Source organism: Protopterus annectens, chromosome 7.part0, assembly GCF_019279795.1.
Source record: "Protopterus annectens isolate FY-2018-M chromosome 7.part0, PAN1.0, whole genome shotgun sequence".
NCBI lineage: Eukaryota > Metazoa > Chordata > Ceratodontiformes > Protopteridae > Protopterus > Protopterus annectens.
The window spans coordinates 1,125,727,419-1,125,748,070 of record NC_056739.1 but is presented as its reverse complement, the minus strand read 5'-3'; the positions used below and the strand labels follow the sequence as shown (position 1 = coordinate 1,125,748,070).

The window sequence follows — 20,652 nt, the reverse complement described above, 5'->3', positions numbered from 1 at the left end:
TATTAGATATGTTTTTAGGTGTTAATACATTCTTGGGAGGGGTTCAACAACCCCTCCCCTCCTGTACACTTGATGTGTCCCCCTCCAAAATGTCTGGTCCACATTGGCCAAGGGGTGTCGAGACTTAGTCTCTCAGATCAATGTGGAACAAACAAACAAATCTAAATGGACTTCATTTTTATAAGTTTGAATAGCTACATTGTCTCTTTGATCTTAGAAATCTTGTGTATCCTCAATCTCATCAGGGGATGAATTCTGCCACTTGCCTCCTGAAATGGGGTAGGCCCACTGGGCCTCATAGCCTTGTAAATAATGTAAATAATGCTCCAGTTAATAAAAACCTGCTTATACATCGATTCACTGGTAACAATAAGTTATTGTTAATGGAAAGATCAAGAGAAGTTAAATTTCTCATTAATTTATATATTTCCCGGACACTGTGGTGCATTAACACCTCCATCAATTCAAAACCATGTTTATCAAACAATTTCAATAAATCATGAAATAATGGAGTGCTCTCTTGCAAACCAGTTGGGTTCTTCCAGTATCTAAGCCCCTTGGGGAACTTCCCGCACTGAATATGTTTCTTAAAATACAAATTCTCTAGTTGTAATTTCCTGTATTTTAGTATTTTTTCTCAGATACCTTTAATTGGCTTTCAACCATTATATTTGTCCCCTGATCTTGAAAATAAAAAACATGCTCATCTGCCATTGTAATAATATGCCCATCACCTCCAGAAGGTCAAGAATCCCTTGAACAACCAGGTTAGTTGTTAACTAACTGAAGAGGTGTTTGTTGATCAGGATAAATATCTTTGTTGTTACCATTCACTCAAGGAAACTTGTCTTCCACCAAATCTCCTTCACCACAGGGGTCCTCAGAGGCCTGTGAAAAATGTAGCATACACTGGATTAATAATCCAATAAAATGAGTAAGGTTGCCAGAAATATTTGCCAATTGTAATTGCACTGCCAGAAACGAGCCATTGGCAGAGGCTCTAACTGACATCCAGTTCAAGATAACAACACACCAATAACCAAATGAAACAAAACAAAAACTTGAATAAAAACAAACAGCATGTAGCTCAAGTTCCAAAAGGCAGTAATTTAACAAAGTTCAGCTCTTTTGTCGTAAATAAAACAGACTTTATCAAAACAAGAATTGCAATGACATCACTTCATTTTATACCAAGAAAGTGATGTCATTACAATTCTTGTTCCTTTGTTTTGTTTCATTTAGCTATTCATAGCAAGATTATAAATTCAAATAACTATATACATTCATACAGTTGAATTACTAAATGGCATAGCTATCTATCTATCTATTTATATATATATATATATATATATATATATATATATATATATATATATATATGTGTGTGTGTATATATATATATATATATATATATATATATATATAGATACAGATAGATATACACACAAACGCACACACACACACACACACACACACACACACACATATATATATATATATATATATATATATACATATATCTATCTATATATATATATATATATGTGTGTGTGTGTGTGTAGGTTCACTGTAGAATCCTGAAATACTGAAATTTCAGTATTTTGAAATTCTATATTCGAAACCTTTAAATACCGAAACCCCATAACCACGAAATTTAAAATCGCAAACCTGCAGTGCAAATACACCACACGCATACACATTCACACAATCTCCCCCCACAATCAAACAATCCTACACTACAGACAAGCAGGGGGGCCCTGCACCCCCCATGTGGGGGGCTGTGCCCCTCACACCCCCTACTTATATATACTAACTCCAAGATTGCACAATCACACACACACACAAATGTAACTCCCACACACACATTTCACAGCCCCTTGCACACACACATCTCAGTCAAAACACACACTAACATATATTAAAGCCCCTAACCAACACACTCATATGTACTTACCTACATTTACACCTATGCATTCATACACCGCAACACTCCCCCACTGATATATACTAACTCTGAGATCACACAATCACACACACAAAGGTAACTCACACACACGTCACAGCCCCTTGCACACACACATCACAGCCAAAGCACACATTAACATACACTAAAGCCCCTAACCAACACACTCATACATACTTACCTACACTTACACCTATGCATTCACACACCCCAGTACCAGAAGCTCCCAACTTCGGTATTTTGAATTTCATGCTTCTGGTGTTTCGGAATTTCAAGGCTTTGGTATTATAATTTTGAAATACTGAAAGTTGTGGGGATTTCAGTATTTATATATGAGTCTACCTGATAACGTCAAAAAGGTAAGTATGGGGTTAGGGTTAGGGGTGTATTAAGTGAGTTAGGGTTAGGGCGCGGGTCAGGTGAGTGTACAATAGTGACAGACTGTAGGGTTAGGGGCGGGTTAAGTGAGTTAGGGTTAGGGCACGGGTTAGGTGAGTGTGCGATAGTGGCGGACCTTAGGGTTAGGGTTTAGGTTAAGGTTAGTGCATAGATAGTTGTGTATGTAGGTTTAGTGTAGGTTTGTAAGGTTTTTGGTGTGCTTGTGTTGTGTGCGTGCTTTTTGGACAGGGGATTTGTTTTGTTTGTTGATTGTCGGGATTATGGTTTGTCGGGCATGTGAAGGTTCGTGTTTTTGAATTGAAAAAATTAAATCTTTAGAATACTTAATTTATTATTTAACATTCCAGAAAAGCTTGACAGACATAAAGTATCACTATGACAGCCCGGTCCTGCTGTATATTAGTGAAATACATAATCTCATGGAAAAGATAACTAGAAGATATGTATAATAACATTATGCTCTATTTACACACTTCCCTTTCCATCACATTTGACAACTTTTATACTAACTTATAAAAATCTATCCAATATTCTTTTTTTTCAGAACTCGGCATTTAGAATGACAGGGCAGTGGTAGTGTTGTTGCCTCACAACAAGAGGCTTTTTGGTTCGATTCTCATTTGGAGTGCCTTCTGTGCAGAGTCTGCATGTCCTCCCTGCATTTGTGTAGGTTTCCTCTGCGTGCTCTGGTTTCCTCCCACATTTCGAAGACATACGTCTGGAGCGTTTCTCCCTGGGCCTCTACTGAAAATTGGCTTCATTCCAAGTCAGACATTCCCGGTAAACAAATTTTAAATAGATAAAAAATAAACTCAGTCACCCATCCCTAAGTGGAATGTGTCATATTAGCCTAATCAAGTCAGTGTTCATTGTGGAACATAAGTACATAAAATTACTCAAATAAAATAAGGTACCAGGAGATGGTCTCCAGTTGAATTCTATAAATGTTTCTCACAAACCATTAAACCCATCTTAATGGAATTATATAATGACATCCCATCAGGTAACATCCAGTCTGTATCATAGAGTTCATCACTGACACTGATCTGTTTAAAACAAAAAGACCCGACCATTTACTTCTCAGATAAATAAATCATACTCTGTGGGGATGAGTGTAACATTTTATGATAGACAATATTAATAAATTTAACATGCCAACACTGAGATGACCAGAGAGGTCAGCTTCTACAAGTGTGAACAGACAGAATGCAATATTTAAAAATGCCATGGGTCATTCAATTAGTACAAACTTTAAAACTAAGTCTTAAATGTGGAAAGATACTGGACACGACCTTATGGGCTTATATAGAAGTGGTTTTAGTGCAGTTTCTGTTTATTCAGTGTGTATAAAGGCAATACAGTCCCCAGATTAACCTCCAATCATATACAAAACCAGGTCAATTTATATTATCTAAAATTCTAGTCCAAAGTGGTATTAAACATGGATGTCTAATATCCTTTATTATTCAGCCTAGTAAAATAAACACTGATAGAAAATAAAATAAAATACAACCTGGTTACTAAGGACCAAGTCTCACTAAAGATCAAATATTATTTGTAAATTATACAATGCTTCTTATTAGCAATCAAGTGATTCCAGTTAAACAGCAAGGGGCATAATTAAGGATTTGAAAGAATTATAAATCTTCCCAAAGCATTATAGTGTCTTATTGGACCTATACTGCCAAAAAACATAAGGCATAATTGAACTAAAAACTAGCTCAGTGTTGAGTTACACCAAGGCTGGAAGTTGTTTATAAACAGTAACCACAAAACATTCACACAGCATCATATATAACTTTTAAACAATTGAAAGATGTTGTCTTCCCTTTCAAGCTAAGATTATGTCTTGAAACTGATAGTAATCTTCAAATGCAGTATTTATAAAACTATGTCAATAGACTCGCCATTAATTTATCTTCTTCTTCTGGCTTTTCCCAGTTAGGGGTCACCACAGTGGATCACCTGTCCACTCATGATTGGCAGTGGAGTTTTACAGTGTCGAGTTGCCAGCCTGGTGCCCAACCTTCCACAGAAGGCACATACATGTATGCACTCACTCCAAGGGCCAATTTAGAGTGTCCAATCCACCTACAGCATGTCTTTGGGATGTGGGAGGAAACCGGAGCACGCGGAGGAAACCCATGCAACCACAGGGAAGACATGCAGACTCCACACAGAAGGCACCCCAGCTGAGGATTGAAACAGAGAACCTCTAGCTGTGAGGCGGCAACGCTAACTGCTGCACCACCTTGGCCACCCTTACTCGCCATTAATTTATCTAATTCTTGAAAAATATATTTAGAAAATTCTTATAATTACTATTACTTTCCAAAACATATGTAAGAAAGCATAACAGAGCAGCAAATATTGGTACTTTAGGCCTTCCTAAGTGGTGCCGATACATAGGCTCATAGGTTCATAGGTTGGTACTAGGCTATCGGCCCTAGGGCCTATACAAGCCTAGCCATAACAATTCCCTGGCTATTTCTTCCCACAGTATTTACTTCCCTGGACCCCTATAGTTAAGTAGCCATTATGAAAACAGTCTTACATGAGGGTGATTCAGCATATGTTGTAATCTGGAAATGTTTGCATGCAGGTAGTGTCCATGTGCCTGTTTATTTCCAGATATTTGTAACATTAATAAGCTTGCAACATATTCATTATAGAACCCTTAATTAAATATATGATACTAAATTTGTAGGCATATCATTAAAAAATGTGCAAGTCCAATGGGGGTGTAAAAACCTACTCAAGAGATCTAAATCTCTTTTGCAACATAAATAGAACAAATTGGATAGATAGATAGATAGATAGATAGATAGATAGATAGATAGATAGATAGATAGATAGGTATCTCAAAGAACAGCACTTTTATGGAATCATGTTCCTGCCCACATAAAGCAAACTATTTCTCTTATAGTAGTCAGATATAATCTAGATGATTGGATAGGTCACCCCAAATTCACCCATGGTTTAGCACCCTTGTCCCTCATGGGTAGGAGTAACATGTAAATGTTCTGCTTATATCTAGGTTATTTGTACTTGAATATACAGGGTAAAATCATCATGGAAATGTGTGGCTGGGCTTCTAGCAATCCTCATGGAGCAATAGCCTAGTGAGTACCTATGAACCTATGAAACTAAACATGCGTTGACATAGTTACAGTGTCAACAACACTAGGCCTTGATGTTATTTTATTTAGGTTATATTGTCCAGTTTAGTCCCACTAAACTTATGTTGTATTTTCAGGAGAGACCCAAACTGGCATTAATACTGACTAGGGGAAGTTTGGCCCGGGCACAAATGAAATCCATTTACTCTCTGTTGAGTGGGAGAAGAGAATGAAGGCTGCATCCAAGATGATAGTTACTGATCCAAATACGTAGGAGCTGAGTAACATTACTGTCATGGATGGATGAAAATGCCTGAACTGTGGTTGTTTCTAAGGAGGCCTTGATAATGGAATGCTGTATAAACTTAAAGAAGAAGAGGAAACCAGGTGTTGATTTCATGCCTTCTTGGAGAGATGCAATGAAACGGTGTATGCCAATAACAAATACAATAGAATTGATTCCTAATGGTGTTTTTCTGCAAATGTTTCCCAAGACTATACTTCTGTAACTGAAGGAGAGGAGTTGTCAAGGTAACTGCTGATGACAGTGCTGTGGAGGTACAGGCAATGACAAATATGGAGAAGCAGTGAGGCATTAATAAGCCAAATTCTTTCGCTGTAGCAATAGCTGAAAATGTTCCCACTTTTGTTTCTGTGTCCTTGAAAATGAAATAACCGGTAATAAGGGGAAAAACAAATAAAAATAATTAATGAAAGGTGGCTCTTGACTGGGGCTTGGCAGATTATGGAAATTTGCAAGTATGTAGTTCTAAACTTAACCATTTACCAAGTGTTATTACTATTCAGCTAAGAAGGGAAGCAGAATTATTGAAGACAACCAAAGATTATTACTGGAGATGATTGTCACTTTATTCAGAGTCATGGTAAAACTCTATGCCAGCAGTATAGATAAAGGATAAATATGGAAGCAAATTGTAAATTATTTTGTTCTAATTGATCTAAGATGGGACATTTATGCTTTGATTGTCTTACTTTATAAGCAGCAAATGCGGAAAATATAGAAAATGCTATTTATCTAAAACCAGATGATTAAAGCAATGAAAATGAAGTATTATCTGTTATAGTGGTTGATAATATACACATTTTTGATGAGTCAAATTTTGAAAATGTTACTTTCATAAATGATAATAGCAGTGCAGTTAAAAACTAATGGTGAGAAAGTAGTTTCTACTTATAATAAGTATGTTGTTTTGCAATCAGGGCAAGAGGTGATGGAAGTATAGAACCTTCTGCACATATACAGCACACTATTAAAATGGACCAAATGATTAGGCAATTAAAAGAAAGATGAAAATAAAATGTTAAAAGACGCAAAGAAGGAAAATGTAAATAATAATGCTTTTCTTCTAATTTTAACAAGTATTAAGAAAGCTACATTGGAAATCATGCTAAAAAGCTAAAAAAAGAATAACAACAACAGGCAGATCGAATAAACTGATTGAGTACTTTCACCTTTTTTAATAAAGAAACAAAAATGTCTTCAGAAGTATTTAGAAAGTTATATTACTTTTGTAGTGATGTGACATGTTCACATGCTATTCAAATGCTATCAAAGTTGCAAAGACAATTTAAGAGGTAGTGGATGCATTGGGTAGCATGGAGTATGATCTTTTAAACCAGATAACTGGTGTGGATTGGCTTTGTTTAAGCATAGTACAACAGCTATCAGGGCTTACAGTGATTATTTTTTAATGGAAATTTATTTAAAAGAAAAATGTATAATGGAGAATAACATAAAAGAAACACAATTATTCATGTACTGCTATTTTTTTAAATTCACCTTAACAATTTCAGTAGTGCAGAATGCACATTTTTTTTCTTCAAAGTTGGCCATTAAAAAACAAAACTTATTCTCAGCCTTTTCCTTTTAAGGCTTACCACACAGTTATGGATAATTCTGTAAGTTTCTTTACAGTACAGCAGCTCCTTTTCTAGTTTTCGGGGATAACCTCCTGATTGGCTTCATTCTTAACATGTAGGTCCTCTGAGACTCCTCATCAGAACCAAATTTAGAAGTAAAAGTCAGGAATCTAATCTCCTCCAAGGTAACGTCCATTATATATCACAAGAGACACTATTAATTACATTATTGTATTCTATTAGCTATTATTATTATTACTGCACATTTCTCTTCCATTACTAATCTATCAATCATCCTGACTCTCCTCTTTCTTATTTCGTGTCTCTCTCTTTCACCCCCACTACTGCTCCTGCAACTAACCCATACCTTTTATCATCTCCTACTAATACCCCATCCTTACCTACCTCCTCATCTTACCTATCTACTGTTATCTGAACCTCTTCACTATCAGAACCTTTTCTACTTACGTTTTTCTTGATTATTTCTGCTTATATCCTTATTCTAATGCTATCCAACCTCACTTATGTCAGTATACATACTGAACTTATTTGCATTATCATTGCTCTTGCATCTCCAGCTATCGTGTATGCAGGTCTTTGACTTATATACAATATATAACTTCTACACTATACAATAAATGCATTTACTGTTTGTCAATATTATCAGCAAAGGAATGTTTTAATTTTTTACTGTTCTTGCAAACATGTAGCTTAAGTTATAGCTTTTCACCCCAGGCCTCCACGGAAAATGGGACTTGTGCCCAGTCTGACATTCCCAGTTAACAGAAGGCAATAAATGAGTAAATAAATAAAATTAGTTGTCATGGTGAGCCTCTGTCTGGTTTGCCTGCTGTTTGTATTTTTCAGGTATCCTGCACTTTCTTTCCCATGACAGAATACATTCACTTAATTAAAAACTCAATACACCAAAGAGCTCAAAATGTTGAAACTCAAAATACTGAAAAATCTATTGAATGCAGGAAGGCACCCCTCCCCCCCGCACGCACCCTTGTGAATTATATATATGAACTCTGAGACGGCATAACAGTGGGGACATAGCAAATTTCCATTTTCAATATTTTGAGTTTTGACATTTTGATCTCTTCTGTGTTTTGATTTTTCAGTCAAATGCATGTTTTCCTTTCATTATACACCCTTAAATACATGCGGTCTTAATTGGTATGCACTCATCAAATGCAACACCACCACAAACAGTGTTTCCTGTGCTCAGTAATCACTGAATTAGGGTATTGATATTGCATTATTACATGCTATGGTGCCCAGCCAGGTAGATTACTTACAATGGAAATTAAGATATATGAGACGGTACTGTGTAATAGTACTGTATATTTAGACATCTGTGAATGAAAACATAGTTATTTACTAAAGTAAAGACTTGTGCTTGTGAAACAGGATATTATAATAATATGTGACTTTAACTATAATTTAAGGTAAAATGCCAAAATACACTAGCATATTTGACCATTTATTGAAACATGGTAATTTTTGTTGGACCATGAAAGACAATTCATATATATCAGAAATAATTACAAAACAAATGCATTATTTCATGCTTATGCATTCAACAAATTGGATAAATTAAGAAGAGTTGCAGGGTACTGTGACTGTTTGACAATTTGGGCAATTTTTGGAATTGAGAATAAAAGTAATACAATTTGAAATGGTTTAAGAAAAGTAACAGGAACTTGTAGAACTTCAAAACTTATGCGAGAACAAATGAAGTTGTTATACAATGACCATACAAAAGTGTAGACCTTCAATATATTATTAAATGGCTAACATTTAAAGTTAAATATAAAAAAAATTACATGAAAGTTGAATGTGAATGGAATTTATTTTATTGGTTAGAATATGAAAAAATATTGAAAGAGTACAATTCAAATGAATTTCATAGGTTTGAAGCAATGAAGTCAGAAAAAGTAATATATGAAACTGATGGGAATAAGATGCAAACTTAATGGACAGTGTCATTATCTAAAAGAATGTAAAGAAGAGGTGACTTTTTTGAGGGATTTGCATAAGATATGAAGAACCATGTATGACAAAAGTATAGACTGTAGAAATGTTATATTTATACAGCATCAGATAAAGCTCACAGGTGGATTATATCTTATGTAGAAGGGCCAGTCTGAAGGAGATTGGAGACTGTAAAGTGGTGGCAGGGGAAAGTGTAGTTAGGTAGCATAGGATGGTGGTTCGTAGGATGACATTGGTGATCAAGAAAAGGAGGTTGAGTGTGAGGGCAGCACCAAGGATCAAATGGTGGAAATTGAAAAATGGTAATTGTGAGTTGATGTTCAGGGAAGAGTTAAGACAGGCACTGGGTGCCAGTGAAGAGTTATTGAATAGCTGGGTAACTACAGCAGAGCTAGTAAGAGAGATGGCTAGAAAGGTGCTTGGTGTGACACCTGGAAAGAGGAAGGAGGACAAGGAGACCTGGTGGTGGAATGAAGTAGTACAGGAGAGTATACAGAGAAAGAGGTTGGTGAAGAAGAAATGGGATTGTCAGAGAGATGAAGAAAGTAGACAGGAGTATAAGGAGATGAGGTGCATGGCAAAGAGAGAGTTGGCGAAGGCTACGGATAAGGCGTATGATGAGTTGTATAAAAGGCTGGACACTAAGGAGGGAGAAAAAAACCTGTACCGATTGGCTGGACAGAGGGACCTAGCTAGCAAAGATGTGCAGCAGGTAAGGGTGATAAAGGATAATGAGGGAAACGTACTCACAAGTGAGGAGAGTGTGTTGAGCAGATGGAAAGAGTACTTTGAGGGTCTGATGAATGAAGATAATGAGAGGGAGAGAAGGTTGGATGATGTGCCGATAGTGAATCATGAAGTGCAGTGGATTAGCAAGGGGGAAGTAAGGATAGCTATGAAGAGGATGAAGAACAGAAAGGCTGTTGGTCCAGATGACATACCTGTGGAAGCATGGAGGTGTTTAGGTGAAATGGCAGTGGAGTTTTTAACTAGATTGTTTAATGAAATCTTGGAAAGTGAGAGGATGCCTGAGGAATGGAGAAAAAGTGTTTCGGTACCGATTTTTAAGATTAAAGGTGATGTGCAGAGCTGTACTAACTACAGAGGGATTAAATTGATCAGTCATAGCATGAAGTTATGGGAAAAAGTAGTGGAAGCTAGGTTAAGAAGGGAGGTGATGATTAGTGATCAGCAGTATGGTTTCATGCCAGGAAAGAGCACTACAGATGCGATGTTTGCTTTGAGAGTGTTGATGGAGAAGTACAGAGAATGTCAGAAGGAGTTGCATTGTGTCTTTGTGGATTTAGAGAAAGCATATGACAGAGTGCCTAGAGAGGAGTTGTGGTATTGCATGAGGAAGTTGAGAGTGTCAGAGAAGTATGTAAGAGTGGTACAAGATATGTACAAGGGTAGTGTGACAGAGGTGAGGTCTGCGATGGGAGTGATGGATGCATTTAAGGTGGAGGTGGGATTACATCAAGGTTCAGCTCTGAGCCCTTTCTTATTTGTAATGGTGATGGACAGGTTGACAGACGAGATCAGACAGGAGTCCCCGTGGACTATGATGTTTGCAGATGACATTGTGATCTGTAGTGAGAGTAGGGAACAGGTGGTATGCTCTAGAGAGAAGAGGAATGAAGGTCAGTAGGACTAAGACAGAATATATGTGTGTGAATGAGAGGGTGGCTAGAAGAATGGTGTGGATGCAGGGAGTAGAGGTGGTGAAGGTGGATGAGTTTAAATACTTTGGATCAACAGTTCAGAGTAATGGTGAGTGTGGAAGAGAGGTGAAGAAGAGAGTACAGGCAGGATGGAGTAGGTGGAGAAGATTGTCAGGAGTGATTTGTGACAGACGAGTACCAGTAAGAGTGAAAGGGAAGGTCTACAAGAGGGTAGTGAAACCAGCTATGTTATATGGTTTGGAGACAGTGGCATTGACAAAAAGGCAGGAGTCAGAGCTTGACATGGCAGAGTTGAAGATGTTAAGATTTGCACTGGGTGTGACGAGGATGGACAGGATTAGGAATAAGTATATTAGAGGGTCAGCCCAAGTTGGAAGGTTTGGAGCCAAAGCCAGAGAGGCAAGATTACGTTGGTTTGGACATGTGCTGAGGAGGGATGAAGAGTATATTGGGAAAAAGATGCTAAGGATGAAGCTGCCAGGTGACAGGAAAAGAGGAAGGCCTAAGATAAGGTTTATGGATGTGGTGAGACAGGACACGCAGGTGGTTGGTGTGACAGAACAAGATGCAGAGGACGAAGAAATGGAAACAGTTGATCTGCTGTAGCAACCCCTGACGGGAGCAGCCGAAAGAAGAAGAAGAAGATCAGATAAAGGAAGCTGTAATTCAATTCATGTCTTTTATATTTAAAGAAAGAGTGTAGCAAAGCTGAACAGATATTGGGCATCCCTTGGTTGTACAAGATATTAAGAGAATTACTAGGTAGTTCTTTTAACATGGAAGAATTTAATCATGTTTTGAGTTATATACGTGAATCAAATATACCTACCTGGCTTTGATAGAATTGATTCTAAGCTGTGTAATCAGAAATAAAACTGCAGTTCTGAGAGTTTTAAATGAGTGGGTAGAAACAAAGCATGTTCATAAAGATATATTCATACGAGTTCTGAAATTCAAATGTAAAGGATCAGTAAGGAAAGGAAACCAGCTATGGATGTCTTTTCTCACCTATTTTTTCTGTGTTGGCAGTGCAGCTGTTTCCTAATGCAATTAAGCTTTGTCTAAGCATTAAAGGATGTTTAGTGAATGACAATAAATAACATAAAAGGGGTATTCATAGAAATTTGTGATTTATGCAAAATGAGTGCAAGCTGTCTTTCGTGCTTTGTGAGACCACTCTGTTTCATAGTCCCCATCTGTTTGCTGCTTAGGATCTTCAGTGAGTACCTTAGGCCATGAGATTTGGAATGCAACTCTGTGGAGGACATCTGTGTAAATAACAAGTCCATCTTGCTGCCAAGTTACAGTACTTATGTAGTTTAAGATTCATAGATGCCCAAACAGTAGTGTGGTTTTGTAGACCTCATTTCTGTGGCAAATCCATTGATTTCAATGGTGGTAATTTATGTAGGGCAAAGTGAATTTGAGTAATTTCACCCTGCACTGATAACTGATCGAGGTAAGTAGCACTGTTTGTGTTTACGTGTGTGTGTGTGTGTGTGTGTGTGTGTGTGTGTGTGTGTGTGTGTGTGTGTGTGTGTGTGTGTGTGTGAGAACATGCTGCTGTGGCACTGTGTATGTTTGATTAATATGACAGCATGTGAAAGGGTTTATTGGTGTCTGTGCATGAATGGTTATTGTAACTACCATCATGTGTGTTATATGGTTCTTTTATTATTAGGATATTTCTACTAGGGCAGGAGTGCTATGTATTCAACTGCATAGTTTTTTCAACTGCACAGTGGAAACATTTATAATATTACAGATGCTAGGTAATGCGATATTTCCCACTAATGAATTTGGTTGACTATGATTCAGTAATTAATACAATACTGCAGATCAAGTATTCATTATCATCAACCCTCTTCTTTCCATTTTCTACATGGGGTCAGGAGGTCGTGTCAACTGTTACCATCGCTCTCTCTGTTCAGCGCCACTCTCCTGCCTTTATCAGCACTCGTGCCTGATTGTCGCAGGTCTTCTCTCATGCAATCCATCCACCTCTTTGCTGGATGGCCTTGTTTCATCTTGCCTTCTTCCTGTCTGTCCCAAATTTTCTTCACCAGATTGTCATCTGCTTTTCTGCACATGTGCCTAAACCAAAATGATTTGTCCTGTTTTACCTTTTCTGCAGTTAGAGCTACTTTGGTGTCTGCCTCTTTGATATTTTTCAATCATATACTATACCCGGCACTCTGTACCAGTTGGCTGTAGCCCCTCTGATTCTAGCTTTGAACTTCTCATTCAAACTTTTCTTCTTCTCCACCCTTACCAGATACTTGAAGCTGTTACACTGTTCTACTATTTTCTCTTCTATCTCAGTTTTCAGCTTCTTCTGAACTCCACTAATTGCTGCCATTACAACTGTCTTATTTACACTCAGTTTCATCCCATGCACTTTCAGTTTTACTTTCCATTCCCCTATCCTTTGCTGAAGTTTTTGCTCAGAGTCTGCATGTAATACCACATTGTCTGCATAGAGCAACTTTATGAAATAAACATATAAAATAAGGTATTGCTGCATGGTAATTTCTGCTTCAATGTTAATTACTATTAATCTAGTCCAAAGTCTTATTTTTAATGATCCTTTGTTATTCATATCTAATGTAAATGAATAACTATGTAATACTGATAATTTAATGAATATATTTGGCTCCATGTCTTAGTCTAAGATCAGCATTAGTAAAACAAACACAATCATTATTAATGAGCTCTTATAGGAGGTAAAAAGCCAATATAATTATAAATGACTCAGCAGAACATTTTATACCATACTATTCCTTTTCTGCTACCTGTTTTAAGTTTCTATTCCTGCTATAGACAGTGCTTCAGGTCAAGCAATTAAACTTGAAGCTGAAATAAAGAATTATAAATTATAATGGTATAATCAGTGTACTGAAGTCATAATAAATTGATTTATTACATTGCAGATAGATAAGATTAAATAATATTGCTACTAAAATACTATGCAGTTTGCAAATTGCCTCCTTTATTCCTACAAAGTTGTTAGTGAAACTAAGAAACACTTTATGATTTTATGGTCACCTTAGAAGCTCTGAATTATGATTAAAAGCACTATGATGCAAAGGGATAAAGCAGTTATTGGATGTTCTGTCACAGAATCATAAGAATTAGCACTTATCTTAATAAAAATTGATTATTAGATTTATAGGTCATACAAAGCAGTCTGAAAAGATGCACATGATTCTAAAATTACTAATAAAAAGTTGATGATTCCAAATGAACTTAATAAGATGATTCTGGTACTTCATGTTTATTATATTCAATTTGCATTAAACCAAATCTAAAGAAAAAATAGTATTCTTAAAAAATGTGAAAATATAATTTTTAGATTTCTGTCAATTAAAAGCTTTGCTTCTACTGCATGTCCTGTAAATAGTACTTTAGCATTTATTTATGCAGTGACTATCCTGTGGATAGTACTTTGGTATTTATTTATGCAGTAAGTGAAAAACAGCAAAAATGTTATGTTGGTTTGGGTTAATGTAATGTATCCTTATAGGTCATTCAGTGCAAATTGGTTTTCAATAATAATGACTGGTCTGGTATTAAAGTCATAAGGAATTTTATAATTCAAAAGAAAATCAGTTTATCCTACCAACAGACACAATTATCCAAGTTCATATAACTATTTTCAACCATATTAAATAATCAATTTAGTCCTCAATCCTATTTTACTTATATTAAATTCTACTATAAAAGAAAATAAGCATTTCTAAAACATTTTTTTTTGTGATAAAAAATCATTTCTTTACCTTAATGACAAAGAAAAACTAGTGTTTTAAAATCTCTCAGACAAACCACCTTTTCTTACCTTTTAAACAATACACGTAGAAGCTCTTATACAGCAATACTTCCCAAACCAACATGCTAAAATTTGTAATAATGGCAATCTTGGATACTGCACATTTCATAGGATCATAGGATCATAGGACATTAATAGGCTAATGGCTCTAGGGCCCTTACAACCTTAGCCAAGTTCTATCCTTACTTCCACGATCAGCACCTATTGCCCCTGTCCAAGAGGGACACAGGTGGAACGCCCGGAGTGAATTTACGGTTACCCATCCAATCAGCCAGATTGTATTTGACGAGGATTAATGACGTGCTCTGTTTGAAATGAAGTGGGAGTCTGTATGGTAACCTCTGAGAAACAAATCTGTCCCTCCAGCAGGTTCTATTAATATCACATACCAGGTTAAGGTCTTAGCGAGTAACCCGTGTACCATTTGACTTGCGGATATGCAGCATTTTCAATAAAGCAGGGTCAGAGATTGGCTTATATGCAAGGCATAGATCGCTTGTAAGTATTTACTAGCTTAACAATATCTAGAACTTGTATTCTATGAATGGCTGTTAACTACCAAATACATTTTGGGCAGATATTCAAAATTTTAGTTAAATGATATGGAACACTAGTCTTATAGTCTCTTAGCATTTTTTAATTAATGTACTCTTACAATTGTGCATCAAATCTGATCCAAGGATTATTACATAGAATAGTTTTGTAGTAAAGAAGACAATTACAAGTTAAGTGGAAAATTGTATTCCTTTTTTTCTGTTCATTTTTTTAAGAATTAGTATATGCACTAAGAATATGTATATGCTCTCAGTACTATATGCACAAAATAAATTAAGTCAAAATGAAGATTAAAGCAAGATGTAATACATTTAAAATGTTAACCAAACCTAGACTGCTAAAAATGTATGAATAGTAAGAATACAATTTTGTGTTCAAATGTTCTCATTAATTTCATGTTTTCTTCCTTTTTTTCATTTGTGTTGTATATAGTTTTGTTATATGTCCAATCTTTTTAGTTGTGAATCGAATCATTTTTTTCAAACAATGTATATTCTCATTTAAAAATTATTTAAACCAATTAAGATTTCTAACATTCATATTCAAATGGCTTAATATCAGTAATTGTGTTCATTTTGTAACATCTATTGGCCATTTCTAAAATTTAATATAATAAATTTGGAAAAATAAACAGATATCTTTGACTGCCATACTTAAATGTCTCCAGCTACATTAATAACCTGGGATATGGTGTAGCATTATCTCACGCTCCTGGTCAGGGCATCATAATACATATACTAGCAGTGAACAGACACTTCAAACCAAGATGCTTTTCTGTGACACACCCTATTACTTTCTTCATTGTAAATGAGATGTGTGGCATGATAACTATTCAGATTATTGTAAAGATATGCATGAACACGGGTGCATTCCCTTTATGGTGCTTGTTGCTGCTTCTTTTATGTCAGATTCTATTTGTATATTTGCATGCAAATTTAATTTTTAAACTAGTCAGTTCCTGCTCTACCTACTTACCTTTATATGAATGCAAGGCAGAAACTGATTGTGTGTCACATAGACACAGGCCTATCTTAGATGATTGATTAAAAAGTATAAACTTGGCATGACGTGGTGGGGGACATGTAAAATAGCTGTTTTCAAGTTAAGTTACACTTAATGAGACCAAAAGCATCCACTGCAACTCACAACATTGCAGAGGAAATTCCAACTTTTCAAAGGTAAGTGACCTCAGAACATATTCTGTAATGTGGTGAAGGGATATCATAGGGCATATGGTAAGTTTTAACCTGAAAAACTCATTAGTCAGGTGCCATACTGAATTGTTTTTTTGAATCTGGGTATAAGTCAAAGTTTTAACATTGGTGAGTGTAATATGAAACCCTTCTACAAACATGTACAAACTTTTAACATTGGTGACTGTAATATGAAACCCTTCTACGAGCATGTACAGACTTTTAACATTGGTGAGTGTAATACGAAACCCTTCTACGAGCATGTACAGACTTTTAACATTGGTGACTGTAATATGAAACCCTTCTACGAGCATGTACAGACTTTTAACATTGGTGAGTGTAATATGAAACCCTTCTACAAGCATGTGCAAACTTTTAACATTGGTGACTGTAATATGAAACCCTTCTACGAGCATGTACAGACTTTTAACATTGGTGACTGTAATATGAAACCCTTCTACGAGCATGGACAAACTTTTAACATTGGTGACTGTAATATGAAACCCTTCTACGAGCATGTACAGACTTTTAACATTGGTGACTGTAATATGAAACCCTTCTACGAGCATGGACAAACTTTTAACATTGGTAACTGTAATATGAAACCCTTCTATGTGCATATATGGATCTATCTAGGCTATCAGCAAACAGTACTGTTTTGGAGGTACAAAATGAAGGTAGCCTGCAAATGTTAAGAATAATGTACACTACTCTGATGGTTTTAAATATATGTAAGACAGCTTTTACAGTCCATACCTAGCAACGAGCAGGGGGATTTCATAGAAGTTACCACAAAGTGCATACTTTCTGAATTCAAGAACAGCCCTATCACAATGCTTGTGCTGTCTATTCACTTGCATACTGTACACTCTGTGGTAACCTTTATGAATCCAGCCCAAGGTTTTAGTAAATCATTTTCACAGCTAAAAAGACAAAAAAAAAAAAAAAAAACAGGCAAAAATCTGCCACGATATGCTTACATCAAAGGTATTACCAGTAAAGCAGAACTTTACAGTATTTCTACACAATAAAAGTCAGTAAATGCGTTTTTCAAGAAATTCCTAAGCATATCGCCTGCCAGTTGGATAGTAGTGCAAGGTTCTTTTTCTCATTTAGTACTGTGTAATTAATAACAGACTCTAAACAATTCTGATGCACAGAAATAACATTCCCATAACAGGATATTTTTCACTGCTCAAGAGAGGCCATATAAATATGGGGAGATTCCTCAAGATTAGAGACATTCACTTATCAAATTTGTTTTTAAGGTAAAGGGGAGTGGACAAACCCAGAGTTATATACACCCTTAAATTTACTTTCATGTTGTGGAAAAATAATGAAGAAGGTAATATTGGATAAGTTATTGTCAGAATGGGATAGGTTGGGACTTGAAACCATGTATCAGCATGCATATGCTGAAAACAGCTCTATTACCACCTGTAACATGATGTTCTATAACATTGTAATAACAGCTATGAATGAAAAATTGTGCTGTGTTGTAATTTATATAGATTTAACTTTGGCATTTGACAGGGTCATACACATAACACTGATCAATAAATTAGTACAACTAGGTATTCATGTACTCTTGATAAGATGGATAGCTGCATGGCTTACAAATAGGACATGGCAAGTATCATACAGCAACTGGACAGGCGAAATCATTCGTTACAGAGAGGATGTCCCACAGGGCTCTGTCCTAGGCCCTTACTTGTTTAGATTGCATCCTTCAGACCTAACGTTTTAATCTAAGGTGTTCAACAGTCTATATGCAGACACCCTGAAATTGGGTAAACCGATTACATGTGTATGTCTCCAAAATAATTTGACTAAATTGACCATTTGGGCACATGAGAATAATATGCTGATAAATAATCAAAAACTAAGCATATGAGATTTGGTAGGCATAAACTGAAAGATGAATATTTAATACAGCACACACTGATTGAAACTGTACACTCATTTAAGGACCTGGGTATATGGGTAGATTCAGCTATGAGTTTTTCTAATCATATCAACCAATTGGTTAATGATAGTTATAGAACTATAGGTTGTATAAAAAGATTTATAAACTTTAGGAAATCAAAAATAATGAAGTCATTGTTTGTTAGTTACATTAGTCCCAAACTTGAGTATGGAATAACAATATGGAAACCCTATAAGAAAACAAGCAAGAGTAAACTGGAAAGAGTACAACGGAAATATACCAAGGGTATCTGTGGATATGAAAATTTAAGTTATTATGAAAGGCTAAAATATCTGAACTTGTACAGTGTCTCTTACAGATATCTGAGAGGAGATCTTATTCGGGTATATAGGGCATTTAGTAACAACTACCTCTGGGAATGTTTGGGGTTAACAGAAAGTACTAGAGAATCATCAGATAACCTATGTCGAAGATTTTATAGGAATGAGAAGTGTACTAACTGGTTCTCTGACAGAGTAGTTGATGCATGGAACAGACTACCAAATTACATTAAAGCAAGAGCTAGTTTAGATATTTTTAAGAACAGCCTGGAAAAATGGGAACAAGTGTTTTGGTATAGTGGCAAGCTAGAAGGGCATTTAATGCCCATGCTTCAAATATCTGCATGCATGTGTAATATATCTTTCATTCTGGAATGTACAGTACAGAGTAAAAAGAGCATCATCATCTTTTTATCTCCTGTCTTTGTCTCGAAGGATGTAAGTCACAGTCAAAGCTATACACATCAGGGTATTTTCTCCAGTGGTAAGACTGCCATATAAACTATCTACTAGCTTTCTTAATCCTGCTTTAGCTGCCAACTGCTTTTGCATTATTTTCCATCACTGGATGTTATTTGTTTTTAACTGCAATAGCCACTAACTCCTGCTGGATATTATTGTAACTGACCTGCCCTCCACAATTTTAATGTCAAGTTAACTAAATAGCATTTGCATCAAAGAAGATGTTATACAACATTAGTTTTTAGATTTGAAACAGAATTCTAATTTGCAGGTATGTGACATAACCTGAAGTATTGCACTGCAATATCCAGCCTAGGTTAATGTTCCTGACAAAGCAACAAGGCAGTATGTTTTGTAAAGATATTGTTGCAAAAGAAAGCATATAAGGAACTTACCATATTTGTTTCCGTATACTCCTTGTACGAGCCAGTGCCGACAACATTTGTAGCCTGTCAGAGCTGGAAACACTTTCCTGATATTTTCGTAACAGGAAATACCATTGCTGATTTCCACCTTTCTTTATGCCAGTTTTGAATATCAGTCCTCTTAGGGTCTTTGGCAGCCTGTAATGCAAAACATGTTTTTTCTCTTTATTAACTTATTACTTGGCAATGGTTTATACTAAATGTGCGCTGCATTGTAAAGTAATTCTGACACATGATGAATTACATGTACAGAGCATGGTAGAAGCCAAGGGCTAAAAATCATGACTGGTAAGTGCCAGAGCTCTAAATGATAACATTTATGACTGATCAGTGGTTTTGGTTGAGGACATTAGGTAGGGTAATACCTTCCAACTGCACAAGTTCAGTTGTTATTAAACTTATTGTAGAATGTGCAGTAATCTTATAATCAGATATGAAGAAATGGAATATCTGGCATCATAAAATAAAAAAAGGCCTAAATATAACAAGGAAAACCAGCAAAACTAGCATCTGTAAATCTTGCAACTAACAATAAAGCAGGCCTTTCTAACTCAAGGGACATATTTCTGACAGAACACATTATTAGTAACCTATGGAGCTTATCTCATTTTCTTGTGCAGCATACTACACCAAAATGTGCTGATAATGTACGTCATCTAATGTTGAGGTGTACATTATTATTTAGCTAATATTTCTAGTGGTCATTGGTGTGCAGGAGAATGACAGAACCACTGTGACAGTGACAAACCTGAAGTACATTGTAAAGCAATGAATGGGCAGGGTAACACAGGCTGGTGATACAACAGCAAAGGTAAGAAAAAATAGTTAAGGTAAATGATTCAGGATTTCAAAATTATTTACAATCAGTGTAGTACATTACCCTGAGCAGTGACATCATATTT

The 20,652-nt window shown here is 35.9% G+C and overlaps 1 protein-coding gene across 1 annotated transcript in view; it reads right to left on the bottom strand.

Annotated features, from left to right (window-relative positions):
• Window positions 1-20,652, bottom strand: part of LOC122806900 (endoplasmic reticulum aminopeptidase 1-like) — a 447,374-nt gene that overhangs the window by 99,645 nt on the left and 327,077 nt on the right. The window contains exon 15 of the mRNA XM_044077704.1: window positions 19,721-19,888. Coding sequence (XP_043933639.1) covers window positions 19,721-19,888 — 168 coding nt within the window. The remainder of the gene's footprint in view (window positions 1-19,720; window positions 19,889-20,652) is intronic.